Below are 14746 nucleotides of genomic sequence, written 5' to 3' on the forward strand. Positions count from 1 at the left end.
GCATTCTGACTTGTTAAATTTCATCCCATAGCCCAATGTTCCAATCTATCTAGCTCCCTCTGCAAGGCCTCCTGTCCCTCAAGAGAGTCAACAGCATCTCCCAGTTTGTTGTTATCATCACCAAACTTGCTAATTGTGCACCATGTGCAAAGGTATAACTTCTGAACAGAAAAGACATCTCAAGGGAAACCATATCTATTTATGTTGAAATAATAAAAAAGTTGAAATGAGTGTTTTTTTTAAAGGTGGTATGGCATTCTGAAGATCATTAGGCTTAAGACTCACTTACTAGGCTAGTAAGAAACACGAGTAACTGAGAGGGTAATGTAGTAGATGTGGTGGTATGGACATTTAAAATTCTGTTTTTGTATCTGTTTTTAATTCAGTGAATTTGTGTCCTGGTTGTTGGAAATTGGAGAAATACACAAATCTGAAGAAGGTGTTCATCTTGGCCAAGCTTTATTAGAGAATGGCATTATCCATCATGGTAAATACAATTAGTTTTAACTAACTTGTTTTCAAGGTAATTGTTGTAATTAGAGTGGACTTAATTTTGTTTGACAAAAAGATGGTCTTGTTTGTTAATGCAAGATAGCTTGTTGAATCTGCATTATATCCTTGCAGGGACCTCATGGGGCCATTGTCCATGCCTAGCAGATTTACTGGGAGAGGCTCCATTGATTTAATCAGATTACCTCTATGCTGTTGGGATCACAGCGTTGCAAACAGGAACCTAGAGAAACGTTGCTCTTCTCTTGTAAACAAAAATTCTGGGGAAACAGAGAGCAGTAGATTGTTTTTAAGGATTTAAACCTTTTATTAAGGCCAGGCTTTTTAAGGATACGTGTTCAATCAAGAATTGTAGAAGTGAGTGAGTCACAGTCGGCTGTTGATAAATGTGCCTGCTCGTCTATTAGGTATTACAAGTGGAGCTGGTGGAATCCAACCTAGAACCCAACATTTTAATCTCTTAAATTTTAAGGCCCTGTTTTCACGACATTGCACAGTTACTAAAATTGATATTTTTATGCTGAAACTTTCAGTCAACTATCTGTGTTTAGCTCATTCTGGAGAGAAGTATCACTGAAATGATTCAGTTTTTTAGCCAATAAGAAGGTTTGATTTCTGAAGGTAATTTGCATTGGCATCATTTTTCTCTTACCCGAGCAGGTCCTCATCTCTGTCCCTTTTACGAGGAGGGACCCTTTTCCAACAGGATCATATAAGCGAACTGGAGAAACTTCTGTTTTTGAAGGCATGTTTGGCTTACAATAGATGCAGTCACTTAAAAAAAACAAGTAGTGAAACAGTTGTGAAGTTAGCTACTGTTCCAGCATAGATCCAGGGTGCAAACTTAGATGGAATCATTGATAATATACATTGTAATACTTCTATACTTCAGCCAGCAATGAATTTAATACTTACTTTTTAAGTTCTTTGCCATGATGTTTTCAGTGTCCTTGACTGGAAAGAAAGCGGGAGTAACAGTGCCACTTAGCTGTGTGCATTTTAAACATATGCAGAGTAGGAGGAAAAACATTAAGGTTATTCATCAGTAGTCATGTAGTCTTTAATTCTTTAATGTCAGTCTCCATGATTTTCCTCCACCGTCATTCAAATGTCAGATGCTATTATGTTTACTACACACACAGAATTGTTTTCAATGAAATGATTCTGTCGCCAAAGATTCTTCTCCTGATCTTGTAATTTATATCCCAAATACACTCATAGACTTTCTCAATACAGACTTAAATGAGTATTGTGTAATTTCATGACATAAAAGGGTAATTATATTATAGCATAGAAATGTGAGCCAGACATGCTGCTTTGAATAGTGGATCCAGCTGTGGTTCAATGAAAATAGAATTCTTAAAATAAAGTTGAATGAACCATCTGTTTTCACAGAGGGAGCAAGGGAGAAAGAAAGCTTAGCTGTTACTCACATTGCAAATGTTATAGAGGGCTTTGTTAGACTTTGCATATTCACTATGCTGGCCATTGTTTTCCCTGTGCTGGGCTTCATTCTAGCAATGCCAGACCCATGTTGTGATGGGCATTGTTTTACTTCCTGGTGTGTGAACTCTTGCAAGTAGAGAAGTTATGGGTTTTCCTCGTTTTTTTTTTTTTTTCTTTCCCCCCAGTTTTGCAAAAGAAAAAAATCTGTTCCTATGTTGCTATTCTAAATCCTCCTGATGGCATTCTTTAATACCTGAAATCACTTATATCAGCCAATGGGCTGAGATACTTTGTCCAGTCACTTGCTGCTGCTGATTAGAGATGGAAGCTTCCTCTCAAGGCAGTAAGGAGCTTTGTAGTTACAAAAATAATCTGAATATCAGATAGTATTAAAACGAATAGGTATTTACATGACCTGTGCAGTTTCTGGGATTGGTGTACCGATTTGAGTCAAAATTACCCTGGCCAAAAAGTAAGGGTAAAGACTAGTTTAAACCTGGATCAGTTCCCTTTTCTTAGTGTGTGCCGTATAAAAATCTATCCCAACATATAGGTACGTTGTTGGGAGTGGCATACAAAACAGCTTGGGGTTCCTTATTTTAGCGGTAATGGTGTGTTTTATCAGCTTTAAGTGTTTGAAACTATGGTCTTGCAAATGTACAGCTGATACTAGTTAAAAGGAAAGCTATACAGTAAGCTAAATGGTTTCATAATTTTTTGTTAAGGTTTCCATGTTAGTACGGTAGCTGATAGATCATCCATCCTTCATCTTGAGTAGAACAAGCCAAATCACGTCTATACCATAGAAAACACCCCCTTCCCCCCCAAACGAATAGTGATTTACAGCTTCCCTCACAGCATTCACTGGATATATGTGGTATTCTACACAACACAGTACAGTCGGGAGCATCCTTGTCTGGTTTCCTTGCTTTCTAGAGCTCAGCATGTGCCAGCTCTGTGGACCTGCTCCCCTAGTTTCTAGTGCACTGTATGTAAGTAGGGGCTGCAAAGACAGAGTGGTGCTTGTGTTCCTCAGAGGGCACAGCCTGCTCTGTTCATCATAGGCATGCAAGAAAGGAAAGGTGCTTTGTAGTCCCAGTTCCCTCCCTGCGCATCTCTGTAACGCGAGGAACAATTTGGCCTTAAGCAATACTGTCCTGGTGGTGATTTTTCTATTTTCTGTAGTTGATGGTTTTAAAAACCTCTTAATTTATGCTTATCTAGAGTAATATATTTTTTCTCCAACAGTAGGAAATTATTTTTAATTACAGAACTAGAAGGTATCTTTTTTTCTGAGTTAAATGGTCACAATCGATTAAAATTAATTTAGATAGTTATACTAGGCATTGTATGTGAAAATTTTGTAGTCTATATTTGATGTATTGAGAAGCAATGATATGTAAAGGAGCTTAGGGGTCATTTTCATAATCACCTTTGTGTGAACCATCAGTTCAAGGCAATTGGAGTAGCGTCCTGGGCTTTACTATTAGTAGATACATCAAATACAAGTAGAGAAGTTATTTTAACCTTGCACATGACACTGGTGAAACCACTTAATATATAAAGTCCAGTTTTTATGTCCATGTATCAGATGATGTGTGGAGATACTGAAGAGCTTGAAGGAGCTTTGCTGCATGAAAAATGATGCAGACAGAAGGCACCTTACTATACAAAGTTTATGGTGCCTAACTACATTTTTGAAAAGAATAAGGGATGGTGGTTTAATCACTTGGTATAGGAAGCATACACAGAAGAATTACCTGACACTGTCAGGCCTGTTACTCTGATTAATGAAGACATTACAGTAGCCTCCTTTATCAGTTGATGACATACAAATTTAGTTTCAAAATTAAAGCTTATATCTGCAAGCCATACAGTAATTAATACCAGACAGTTATCCTAGGATGGTGCTAGTGCCTAGTGCTGCCCTCAGCCATCAAATGAATCAGCTGTTTTTCAGAAAGACTTGCTGTAGCACTGTTTCCAGGAGAATTTTTGTATCATATGACATGACTGTTTTGACAAAACACTTGAAGTTGTGAGGTTTGTTGCTGGAATCACATGAAGATCAACTGTGAAGATCCTTTTTCATGAGTCTTTGGGGAAATGGATTATCAACACCTTCATAATGATTGCAAGTCTCTTGCTCTTAAGGCTATACATAAAGATGTTTCCTCTCCCTTTCCTCCCCAGTGCAAGACTGGTCAGATATGTTGTAGAGGGTTTGTATCTTTATTGACTTATTTGACATTGGCCTCAGCAAGAATTAGAACAGAGAATAATGTGGAACAATAATATGAATAGTTGCAAAAGAAGCTTTATTTGGCTATTTGGTCGATAAGCTTTGCAAAAGCTCTGAAGACTAGAACAGATTTGAGCGCCAAATTTTTCAGGCTGTTCCCTGCCTGTTTGTCTGTCTTATTCTTTGCCCTGTGACTTAAAACTGGTTTCTTGTGGACTACTTAAACGTTGTGAGAAATACTGTCACCAGTGACATAAAGGAGCTTAGGGCAGATGATCTAATTGGGCTTCCTGCCCTCCCTGTCTGAAATCTACCTATTGCTGTGTGATGGGCTGTTGTTAGAAGAACTTATGTTAGCCCTCTTCTCTCGTGTTGATTTCTTCAGAAAGTGACCTAATAATACGATTGGTTTTTTTTAATTTAGTTACAGATAAGCACCAATTCAAACCTGAACACATGCTGTACAGATTCCGATATGATGATGGAACATACTACCCAAGAAATGAGATGCAGGATGTGATCTCTAAGGTACAGAATAGAAGAGTTGCTATTATTAGGAAGAACACATCAGAAATGGAGATTCTGCTTGAAAAATAATGTAAAATATTATGCTAGGATAAATAACATCCCCTCACGCTTGCCTGTCTCTATATTTATGTGAATCAAATTTAGTTTTCCGTTTGTAAGGGAAGATTTTGGCTTGTTGTTACACATTTTAAATACAAAATTATAGTTTGTTAGTTTTTAGTTATTTTTGTTATTTAATGGTTTCATATGCAGGATGCATTGTCTGTGTTTCTGGGTAATTCTGAAGCTGGTGTTTCAGTCTATTGTATTTTTCAGTCAATTTTAAGAGATACAAAGCTCTTGGTTTCAATTTTCTCTTAAATCTGAGTGTTTTTTATTAGTGCCTTAACAAGGCAGTAAATTTGCAGTCACACAGATGTTTAAACACAGATAGGTAGTGCTATCCATCTACACTACTGAGCATAACAAAATGATTGAACAAAGTTGCCTTTAAACTCATTAATAAAGCTTTTCATGATTTTGAGACTGTAGAAAATGTCAGCATTTGGGGATTACATTACAATGTCATTCACTTTTCTGGTGGCATTTGTTAATGTAAGGTATATGTAGAAAAATCTTCAATACTGAACTACCAGGCACAGCAAAGTAGGATGGAATCAGATTTGACACAACTTTTAATTGTTATACATGGTTCTTTTTGCATGTTATAAACATAATTGTTTTTTGATAGTCTGCTAAAGAATACTAATGTGATTTCTTTTTTTAAATAGCATTTTCTAATGGTAGTTCCTTAAACTTCTCCAAATGTTTTATTTTTTGTTTTTCATTGAAAACATTTCCAATCTTTGAATCTTCTTGCATTTTTTTTTAAAGTTATTGGTTAATTATAATTTCAGTTTGTAAGTAAAGTATTGATGCATATAATCAAATGCAGTGTTTTTTACTTTCACTACTCACTTAGTGTGTAGAATAGCAACCAGTGATTGGGAAGACCTTAATGCATGGAAACATTGCTTTATCTTTCAGGTTTTGTGTTCTTCTCTTTCAAAGTACTATACCTTCAGAATTTTTTAATACTACCTTAAAGCTAATCCTTTTTGCATGTGTCTCGGTGAAGCTTAGATTAGACTGGAAATGTTTTATTTCTCATAATTTATTCATCAATATTGTTATCTGGAAATATTAAGTTTTGGCACATGAAAATATAGAGATATTTGAACAGACTTTTTTTACTATATAAATGAAGTGCATTTAAAACAAGCAGGCTTCCTTACTGCATCCATTCCTCTTAGGATCTCTGTGGTGTGAACGTGTGGTTAACTAACCTCATCTTTCTTTTTAACAGGGTGTACGACTGTACTGTCGCCTTCACAGTCTGTTTACCCCAGTAATTAGGTGAGTCCAATTGGGAAATCCTTAGAAAGTCATTCAGAAGAAGTATATAATCTGAAGATACTGTGTTTGAATTTAGGAACCTAACCCATCCTTTCAAGTTTGGTCTCTTGGGAGTAATCAAACAAGATTGAAGGGCTGTCAAGACAAAAAGCGTAACTGAGTCCTTAAATGCAAACTCCGTTCAATATGACTTTTTTTTACAGACTTTTAGAGCCTTGTAGGTCCTGATGGATATGCTTAGATGCTTACTGTGTGTATTAATACACACCTTTACTAACACTCCATTAGCTCATTTGGAGAGTCCCAGCTGTAACAAGACAACTGCCTTTATGCTCCAGTGACGTTATCGCCCAAGTAAGATATGGTCAGCCTCCTCCTTTCTATCTACACTGAAAGGTTTGACTTGCTTTTTTACTCCAGAGGCAACTTCTGAACCATTACAAAACACTCAATTCATGCTTTTACTAACTTGTTTATAAAATACAAGTTTTTTTCTGTTAGGCTGTTTTTGAGTTTTTGTTTGATTTTTAAGAATTGTTTTGTTTTGAACAGGGATAAAGATTATCACCTGAGAACCTACAAATCTGTGGTCATGGCTAACAAACTCATAGACTGGTTGATTGCACAGGCAAGTATACACCTTTGGGTTTATGTACATTTTGCATTTAAATTCTAATTTGAAAGGCAGTGATGTATTAAGCAGAATAACATACAAACGCTTTGTATAAGGGTTATTGGAACAGCGTGTGTAAGTGTAATCCTCTTAAACTAGTAAAGTAATGAAATCAGCTGTCGGCAGCCATGCTGTTCATCCCTTTTGTGCTTATCTTCCTTATTTGCAATTGAATTTTAAATGTTTTAATGAGACTTAACTTTGTGATTCAGCATGTAATATTGTTCATGGCTTAAAATGAAATGGGTAGGCTCTGAAAACTCTCAAGTAGTAACTAGATGGATAAAAGTCAGTACCAATTTGCTGTCATCAGTTCTGTTTTATTTTAAGTGAACTAGGAACAAGAACAGGGTAACCTGTTCACTCAGTCAACATGCACCAGTTTTATAAAATAAAAGTTAAAAAGTTTGATACTTTTAGATTTTATTCTGTTCAATTGTTATGGAGAATGCAGTGTTACTAAAATGTTTACATATTTATTTGTAACTATAAGGAGGTATAGCATATACACATGTATATACTGTTTTATATGTATGCTATAAATGTATGTATAAAGGTGGCGGTGGTAAATACAATCTACAACTATTGCTGGCCCTGTGAGGTTATGCCATTGTGCATAGAATCCATTTTGCTGCTATATTAAAATATTTAAAAAAAAATCTGCTATGGTTTAACAGGGGGATTGCCGGACAAGGGAAGAAGCTATGATATTTGGTGTAGCTCTTTGTGATAATGGGTTTATGCACCATGGTAAGTAAATACATTCTGTACAAACTATGCTTACCTTTTGTTTAATGCTATCTACATAGTAGGAAGGAAATGCAGGGCTGGTAAAGATATTCCAGAAGGGATAGGAAGTTGTTTCATTGTATTGCTGAAGAGATCTATGCTCCAATCTTCAAGAAAAAAAGTAGCTATTATATATGCTGAAAGTTATTTTCAGTCGATTTTATAACATACACTGAGGGCTTCATCCTCTGAAGGACTTAGGGGAGGAAGTTTTATTAGCCACTTTGAAAAAAATTCTTAAGCAGGCAATACATGTTTGCACAGACGAGACGATAAAAAATGAGGAAATATGTAGGAAAGAAAGGCATTTTTGGAGGAAGGAATAAAGTATGAAGAAGCATGACTTTAAAAAAGTGAAGTGGTAACAGTAGGAGAAAGCGGACTGTAGAAAAATAAGAAAATCATAAGGACAGCAGAGAATCATAGAAGAAGGGAGAGGAGAGCAGAGATATGTGCAGTGCCAAAAATGAGGTGAACAAAGTCACATTTAATATCATCAGAGGGAAGATTTCAGTGAAAAGATTGAAGCAGTAGGTCATTTACTGAAATGAAAACCGGAAGAAATGATTTGCTCATCAGCTTGTTCAGAGGAGGGAGAATTAACTTCCTCTCTGGCACTGTTCATTCTTTTTCCTTTGATTTTTAAAAATACAAACTGCATCTATCTGCTGTTCTACTGGCTTCCACATCCCCACCAAACCCATTTCTAATACTGAACCTGGCATACTTCACTGCCTAGAGAGTGCCAGATCTTGGTGGTGAGCATCTCCGGCAGCTGTCCAGCAGAACTTTTCAAAATCATGTTTTTAAATACATTTTAGGAAAAAAACGTGTGCTTGGCATTTTCACTAAAACCATATCAGGCTAATTCGTCTTCCTCAGCTTGGTGAAATCCCGATGTTGTAGTTGAAAATGAACTTAGTGATATCTGTCTGTAATGGATCCACATAAAATTGTTGTTTATGGTAAAATTAAGATTTCCCTAGATTCACACAAAATAGTTTGCTAGCATTTAATCTGTGTACACATGTTCAGTATTATGGACCATGAAAGACACAATATTCAAAAGTTCAAAAGAAAAAAAGGATTAATATGTGTGGTTTTGTATCATACAGTGTTAGAGAAAAGCGAGTTTAAAGATGAACCACTGCTGTTCCGTTTTTATGCGGATGAAGAAATGGAAGGGTCAAATATGAAGCACAGACTCATGAAACATGATCTGAAAGTAGTGGAAAATGTCATAGCCAAGTCATTACTGGTGAGTGAAACCGAATGATTGTGTGTTTTGATGACTAAAAAAATTGGTTGTAGTGACAGTAAATTAGCACTATGTATTGTTATTTAATGGGAATATACTTTAGTTCTTCTTAATGCCTTTCTGAACAATATTTTGAACAATTTTATTTTTCAGATTAAATCTAATGAAGGGACCTATGGTTTTGGTTTAGAAGATAAAAATAAGGTGCCAATTATTAAAGTGGTGGAGAAAGGATCAAATGCTGAGGTATCAAGTATTATAAATCATCTTCCCTATTTTATTGACTTGATCACAGGTATATGTTTTGTACATCAGTTGGGAAAATTTATAGTAGTAAAAGGTAAGAGTAACAACTTTCCAAGAAAGCTGAAGTTATGGATCTTTTTTTTCCTTTTTTTTTGTTTTTTGTTTGTTTGTTTTGTTATTTTGTTTTTGTTTTGTTTTGTTTAAAATAGAGCTCTGACCATTATCAACACTCACTTTCTGCTCAGGTAAATTGTTGTATTGAGTGGCGATGTAAGAGTTACCATTTTATTTTTATACATTTTATAATATTCCAGTGATGACATTAATCATGATTGGAATAAACATGTTTGGTAGAATACGAAATGAGTATAAAAGAGACTAGTATGCTAGTCTGTGAGTTGCACGTGGTGTATTTCATAATGAAGGATGTATCAAGCTTTGGATAAAGTCTAGAATTTAAGACTCTGAATAAATTACAGCCTCTCTGTTAGTATTGCTTTTGATGCTCTTTGAATAAATTCATATTGTTCTACTGAACTGCATGGGAATCTCTGTAGATGGAAAGATAAAGAACAAGTCTCCTCCATGAGAGAAAAATTTTAGGCATGGATTTCAAGGCATTCTAAATTTCATGGTGGGATAGGAATTTAAAATAAAAATAGATACAGCAAATCAATAATATAATACAGCCACACAGCTATGTCCAGGGTGATTTAGCTCTATTAGCTTTGCATAATTCTGTATTGTCTTTTCCAGCAGTCAGGTTCTGCCATGGTCTCAGATGGTGCTAAGGCTAACCTGTGCCCTGAGCTGCTCTGGGTACTCCTGCCATCTGAGCTAGTTACAGTTTCTTTCTTGTTTAGAGTTTAAAAACTGTGCAATTTGGCTTGCCATGCCTTTGGCTCAGGGGCCATGAAACTTTTAAGGATATTGTTTTGTTTTGGAACTTAATAAATAGTCACTAAAATATTCATCAGGTCTTTCCTTATGAAAAGAAGCTTTAGTTCCTTTGGAGAATGACGGATGGGCAAATTAGGTAACATCATAAAAAAAGTAAACTGGCTTGTTGAAAGCCGTTGTGTTAATTATTACAAATATTAACTGATATTGTAATACCATCATAAGATCTTGATTAAGACTGGGTCCTGTATTTAGGTCTCTTCAGAATGAGAGTTTAGTGTACCCTTCATGTCAATTTAACCAATTCTAGAAGCATTTTGTAGTGTAAGTCTTTTGTGCGTGGTATGTGAAGGAGGCATAAAGAATGTAAAGAAAATGTGTGTGTCATTATTCCTATTAAGGTTGCATGCAAGCAGAAGAAAACACAATGTTAGTGGTTATAAAAGGCAAACATGTACACAACTGTTATTGTTTTCTAGATGGCAGGCTTGGAAGTTGGGAAAAAAATCTTTGCCATTAACGGTGACCTGGTTTTTCTGCGACCCTTCAGTGAAGTGGATTGCTTCCTGAAAGCATGTTTAAACAGCAGAAAGCCCCTGCGGGTTCTTGTGAGCACTAAACCACGGGAGTAAGTTATCATTCCTTTGGGGGAATTTTTACGAAGTACAGTTGAAGAGAATTTTAAAAGACCAGTGGAACTTCAGACAGCACTACTGTAAAGTTATTTTAAATGCTGTATCTAATCTGACTTTGTAAAGTCAAGCAATTTGATCTGCTTTGATTTTGTTTTATTACATTTGTCAGCCAGCAAAAGCAAAACACAAGTGCTGTAGATCATCAGCTCTGCCACTTTAAATACATGCAGGAACTGCAAGTGTAAATGAGGTTTCCTTGCCTATATGGACAATTTTGATCACTTATCTCTCACTGTGTTTATTAAACAAGTTCCTCTATCTGGGGATTAGTTGCTGGTTTGGCAGAAGTCGAACTCTGTGATCTAATGGGCCCCTTCAGCGTGTGTGCTGATTGTGTAAACAGCAGGAACAAGTAAACAGCTCCTGATCTTTATATGGAGATGCATTTCTGTACACAGTTTTGACCATTCCTACTTGAATGCAATTTTTGTTACATAAAAGAAATACAAAGTGAGGCCTAATGGCTGGGTTCAGTAAGTATGTAAACAAGCATAGGCCTATTAATAAAGTTAATGCAGTTGTTACTGGTTTGTACATACCAAAGAAAGAGGCGAGTAAGAAACAGTGGTCTGGAGTGATTTTGATCAAATTTTGCAGGGTAAGGTGGAACCATCCTCTCTTACCAGGTAGCACGCACAGAGTGCCTTGGAAATGGCTCTGGTTCAGTAGTAGAATGGAGACGTATTTCTCCTGTTAATAAGCAAAGGTGTCTTGAGAAATACAATGGCACCCATAAAGGGGAAAAGAGCAAAGAAAGAAATATAGCATAAAGATGATCATCTGGAATGATACTCTAAAACAACCCCCAAACAAACAAAACAGCAACAAAAAAATCCCCCAAACCAGTAGATGATAGTGTTGTAGCAAGCATAAAAGGCATATCTTGGCCTTTCTTTAATGTAGATCTTGGTTCAACTTGCCAGTGAAAATGTGGGTGAATTTCGAGGTTGACAGAGATGATCTATAGAATGAGGAGTTGAAGAATTTGTTTCTCAGTGCTGCCTGCTTTTTGTTGGGAGTTGTGCTGCTAGCACAACTGTGTTGGCAGAAGAGACAATTCTCTCCTAAATTCTTAGCCTAAACTGCTAGTGATGGTCTTTCATAGCTCATTAGCATGTTCACAAAGCATTTTCAGAATGAAACCATATAGATAGTATCAACTATATAGATTGTATGTAACATATAAGTATACTAAGTGATGCTATACTTATGAAAATATTTCAAATGGAAATTTATTACTCTCAAGAATATTCTAATATTTTTAAAAAATTTATAGACTTCAGTGGGTTTGGGATCTCATCTCTGCTGATAATCATCTCCAAATGCTAAACATTATGTATATCAGAAAAAAATGAAAGTACACGAGATGATGCAATGATATAATTCAAAACTACCTGTAAATCAAGTTTATTACAGTCCAAACGTATTTTAAAATCACTTCTCTCAGCATCAATTTGAATTTGTCTGCTTTTGCACTGGCAGATGGAGCTGCGGGCAAAGATCCCTTAAAGGATGATGGAGCTGGCTCTGGAAGTAAAGGCTGCAAAGTTAAATCGGTGCACTGTTATGTGTGACCTAACTAGCTCTGATAAGGGCTAATGCAGCTGTGTTGCTTTTTCTGGAACCTGAGCAGATATCATGTGGATATGCTAGCTTACTTTGGGCGAGCTCAGGGCTTCATTTTAAGGAGTAATGTGAATTTTGATTCTCAGAACTGTGTTTTTGTTACTTAAGTTTGTCAGTAGGTTTATTACTGTTGCATTTACTCCAAGTGAGAGCATAGCACAATGTGCTTACAAATTATATGAACAGTAGTAGGCCGTTCTTGCTTTACAAAACTCAGTACTTTGCATAGTTGCTCAGAAAAACTGCAACAAAATATTTTTTCAATAAAACTCGCCAAGTAGGCAGTTAGATGTTAACAAATTGTAATATGGATCTAGTCTCCGCAGTCTTCTGCAGCTCATTTGACAAGGCCTGCCATGACATGCCTCTTGGCTGAGAGACTGCCTGCCTTCCGAGGGCTTTCAATGTTGCTGTGCTGTGGCAACTTACCCAAATCACAGTCCCTTTGGGAGGAATTTTAAAGCTATGGTGGTGCTTTGGTCATAACTGACATACTGAATTTCCCTGTGAAATAGTATTGCCTTCCTCTGATTGGTTTTGGAATCTCAGCTTGCTCTTATTTCTGATGTCATTGATGCAGAGTATCTGGAATATGAATGGTGCTGAATCTGAAACTGTGAATTGAATTAAAGTGTGGAGTCTTACACCCTTCTAACATTGCTGTCCGCTTTTCTCTTGAATAACAAAATGCAACCTTTTGCTACATTCATATCGAATCTTTGCTTGTATCAGGACAGTGAAGATTCCTGACTCTGCAGATGGACTCGGATTCCAAATCCGGGGCTTTGGCCCATCAGTTGTCCATGCTGTTGGGAGAGGTAAGCTGTAAGAGCTGTCAATGGTACTGGTAAATATACATTTAATTACCTAAATGGCGTGGCTGATAGAAATTAAAATTAGGTCCAGTGATTCAGCTTAGATTTTTTTTTTTACCCAAAGTAACAAACAATATTAAATAAAACCAAATAAGATTATTTTGTGTTCTTATACTTTGTAAGCTTTGGATAGATTTTCTGGCTATTTTAAATTTTTTTTTTTTTTGATGTGTTTATACGAATGTAGGAAAGTTAAGTTAAGGCCATGCACTCTTTACAGGCTGAGGAATAGCTGATGGATGCAAAATCACCTTCTCCAGTGAATGGGTGTTGGGAACGGCTCATTTCCTGAGCATTAATTTGATAGGTGGCCATGTGGTTCTGCAATGTTCTGAAAACATTTTACAGAAAATGCACTTTTCACAAATCTCTTCAAGGGTGCTAGTGACCTAGTCTGCCTTAGTAATTGCAGGTGTTTCCTCTAAATACTGTTTTGTCCATTTTGTGATGTGATTGTCAAACGCTTGCCATCCCTAACTCAATATGTTCTTGACTGGTGCACTGGTGATAAAAGAAGTTGAAGCGTTCTTTGTTGCTGTCGCATGTTGTTAATGGTAGAGGCAGCTAACACTGTATTTTCAGCTATTGTGGGGCAGTTATGTCCTTTTTCCCCCTCCTCCCTTTGTAATTGAGGAATTTAAAGTGAACTGATCTGCAAAGCAGCCAGATTTGAACAGAGCTTGATGACTTTTTTCCTAGGCTGTGGTGCCAGAAATTAGATTTTCAAGAGAAAGTCTAATAAACTACAGCCTGTTGAGCTGATGTGATAATTATTTCTACACCTGGATCTCAATTCCACTGCCTATCCTTATTCATTAAGCACATACTTTATTCCAATTAAATCAACAGTATGTAAGTGCTTGCTTGTGTGGTTTGCTAAACCTGAAAGATTTTAAGCATATGCTTAAATACTTTGCTGAATTGGGACCTTGGGTTATTTGAAGAGAGGTTTTTTTTTGTTTTTTGAGAGATATTTAATAAGGCCTATTTAAATGTTTATTTTTAAATCCTTCTTTTGGGGGGGATTGCAATATCTGGTAATGGTGTCATTTCCAAAGACTTTCTTTGATACTAAATTTAAAATGCAGCTACCATCTAACGTGATAGTACCTAAAATGAGGGGAATCCAGGTATATTCTTTAAGTTATTTCCTTGTCAAATATGCTCCGCTGACAAGTCATGACATAGCTTTTCTATTTGTCAGCACTGCAGATTCAGTCTAGCCTTTTCTTTCATAGCAGCTAGCTTCTGCAGCTCAGCCCTTGCAGTCTCTAGGCAATAGATTTTGAATTCCCTGGCACCTTTGTGGCAGTATCAACAGGGACATAAGGAGGCGAATGTTCAGGTAGCTGGAACTAAGGTCATACTCCAGTGGGCTGTCTTTCAGGAGTGGGCTTGAGTCACACTGAAAAGAGCTGGAGACAGCTGCTATTTTTGTAGCACCTATTCAATGTATAGAAGATTTTCCCAAGGTGGTTAGTCCATTGTGAAAATAAATTGCTGAATCATATATTTTATGTTGCTCAAAGAGAATGTTGTTCCCCTCCTCCCCCGCGCCCCCCC

General features: G+C 36.5%; 1 protein-coding gene across 1 annotated transcript in view; it reads left to right on the top strand.

The window, feature by feature from the left end:
* Positions 1-386: 386 nt before the first annotated feature.
* Positions 387-14746, top strand: part of PREX2 (phosphatidylinositol-3,4,5-trisphosphate-dependent Rac exchange factor 2) — a gene marked incomplete at both ends in the record, with an annotated part of 59401 nt that continues 45041 nt past the window's right edge. Inside the window, 9 exons of the mRNA XM_009579075.1 lie at positions 387-487; positions 4623-4726; positions 6072-6121; positions 6674-6749; positions 7472-7544; positions 8699-8841; positions 8995-9087; positions 10467-10615; positions 13041-13126. Of these exons, the coding sequence (XP_009577370.1) occupies positions 387-487; positions 4623-4726; positions 6072-6121; positions 6674-6749; positions 7472-7544; positions 8699-8841; positions 8995-9087; positions 10467-10615; positions 13041-13126 (875 nt within the window). The remainder of the gene's footprint in view (positions 488-4622; positions 4727-6071; positions 6122-6673; positions 6750-7471; positions 7545-8698; positions 8842-8994; positions 9088-10466; positions 10616-13040; positions 13127-14746) is intronic.

This window comes from Fulmarus glacialis, unplaced genomic scaffold (assembly GCF_000690835.1).
Source record: "Fulmarus glacialis isolate BGI_N327 unplaced genomic scaffold, ASM69083v1 scaffold43145, whole genome shotgun sequence".
Classification (NCBI taxonomy): Eukaryota; Metazoa; Chordata; class Aves; order Procellariiformes; family Procellariidae; genus Fulmarus; species Fulmarus glacialis.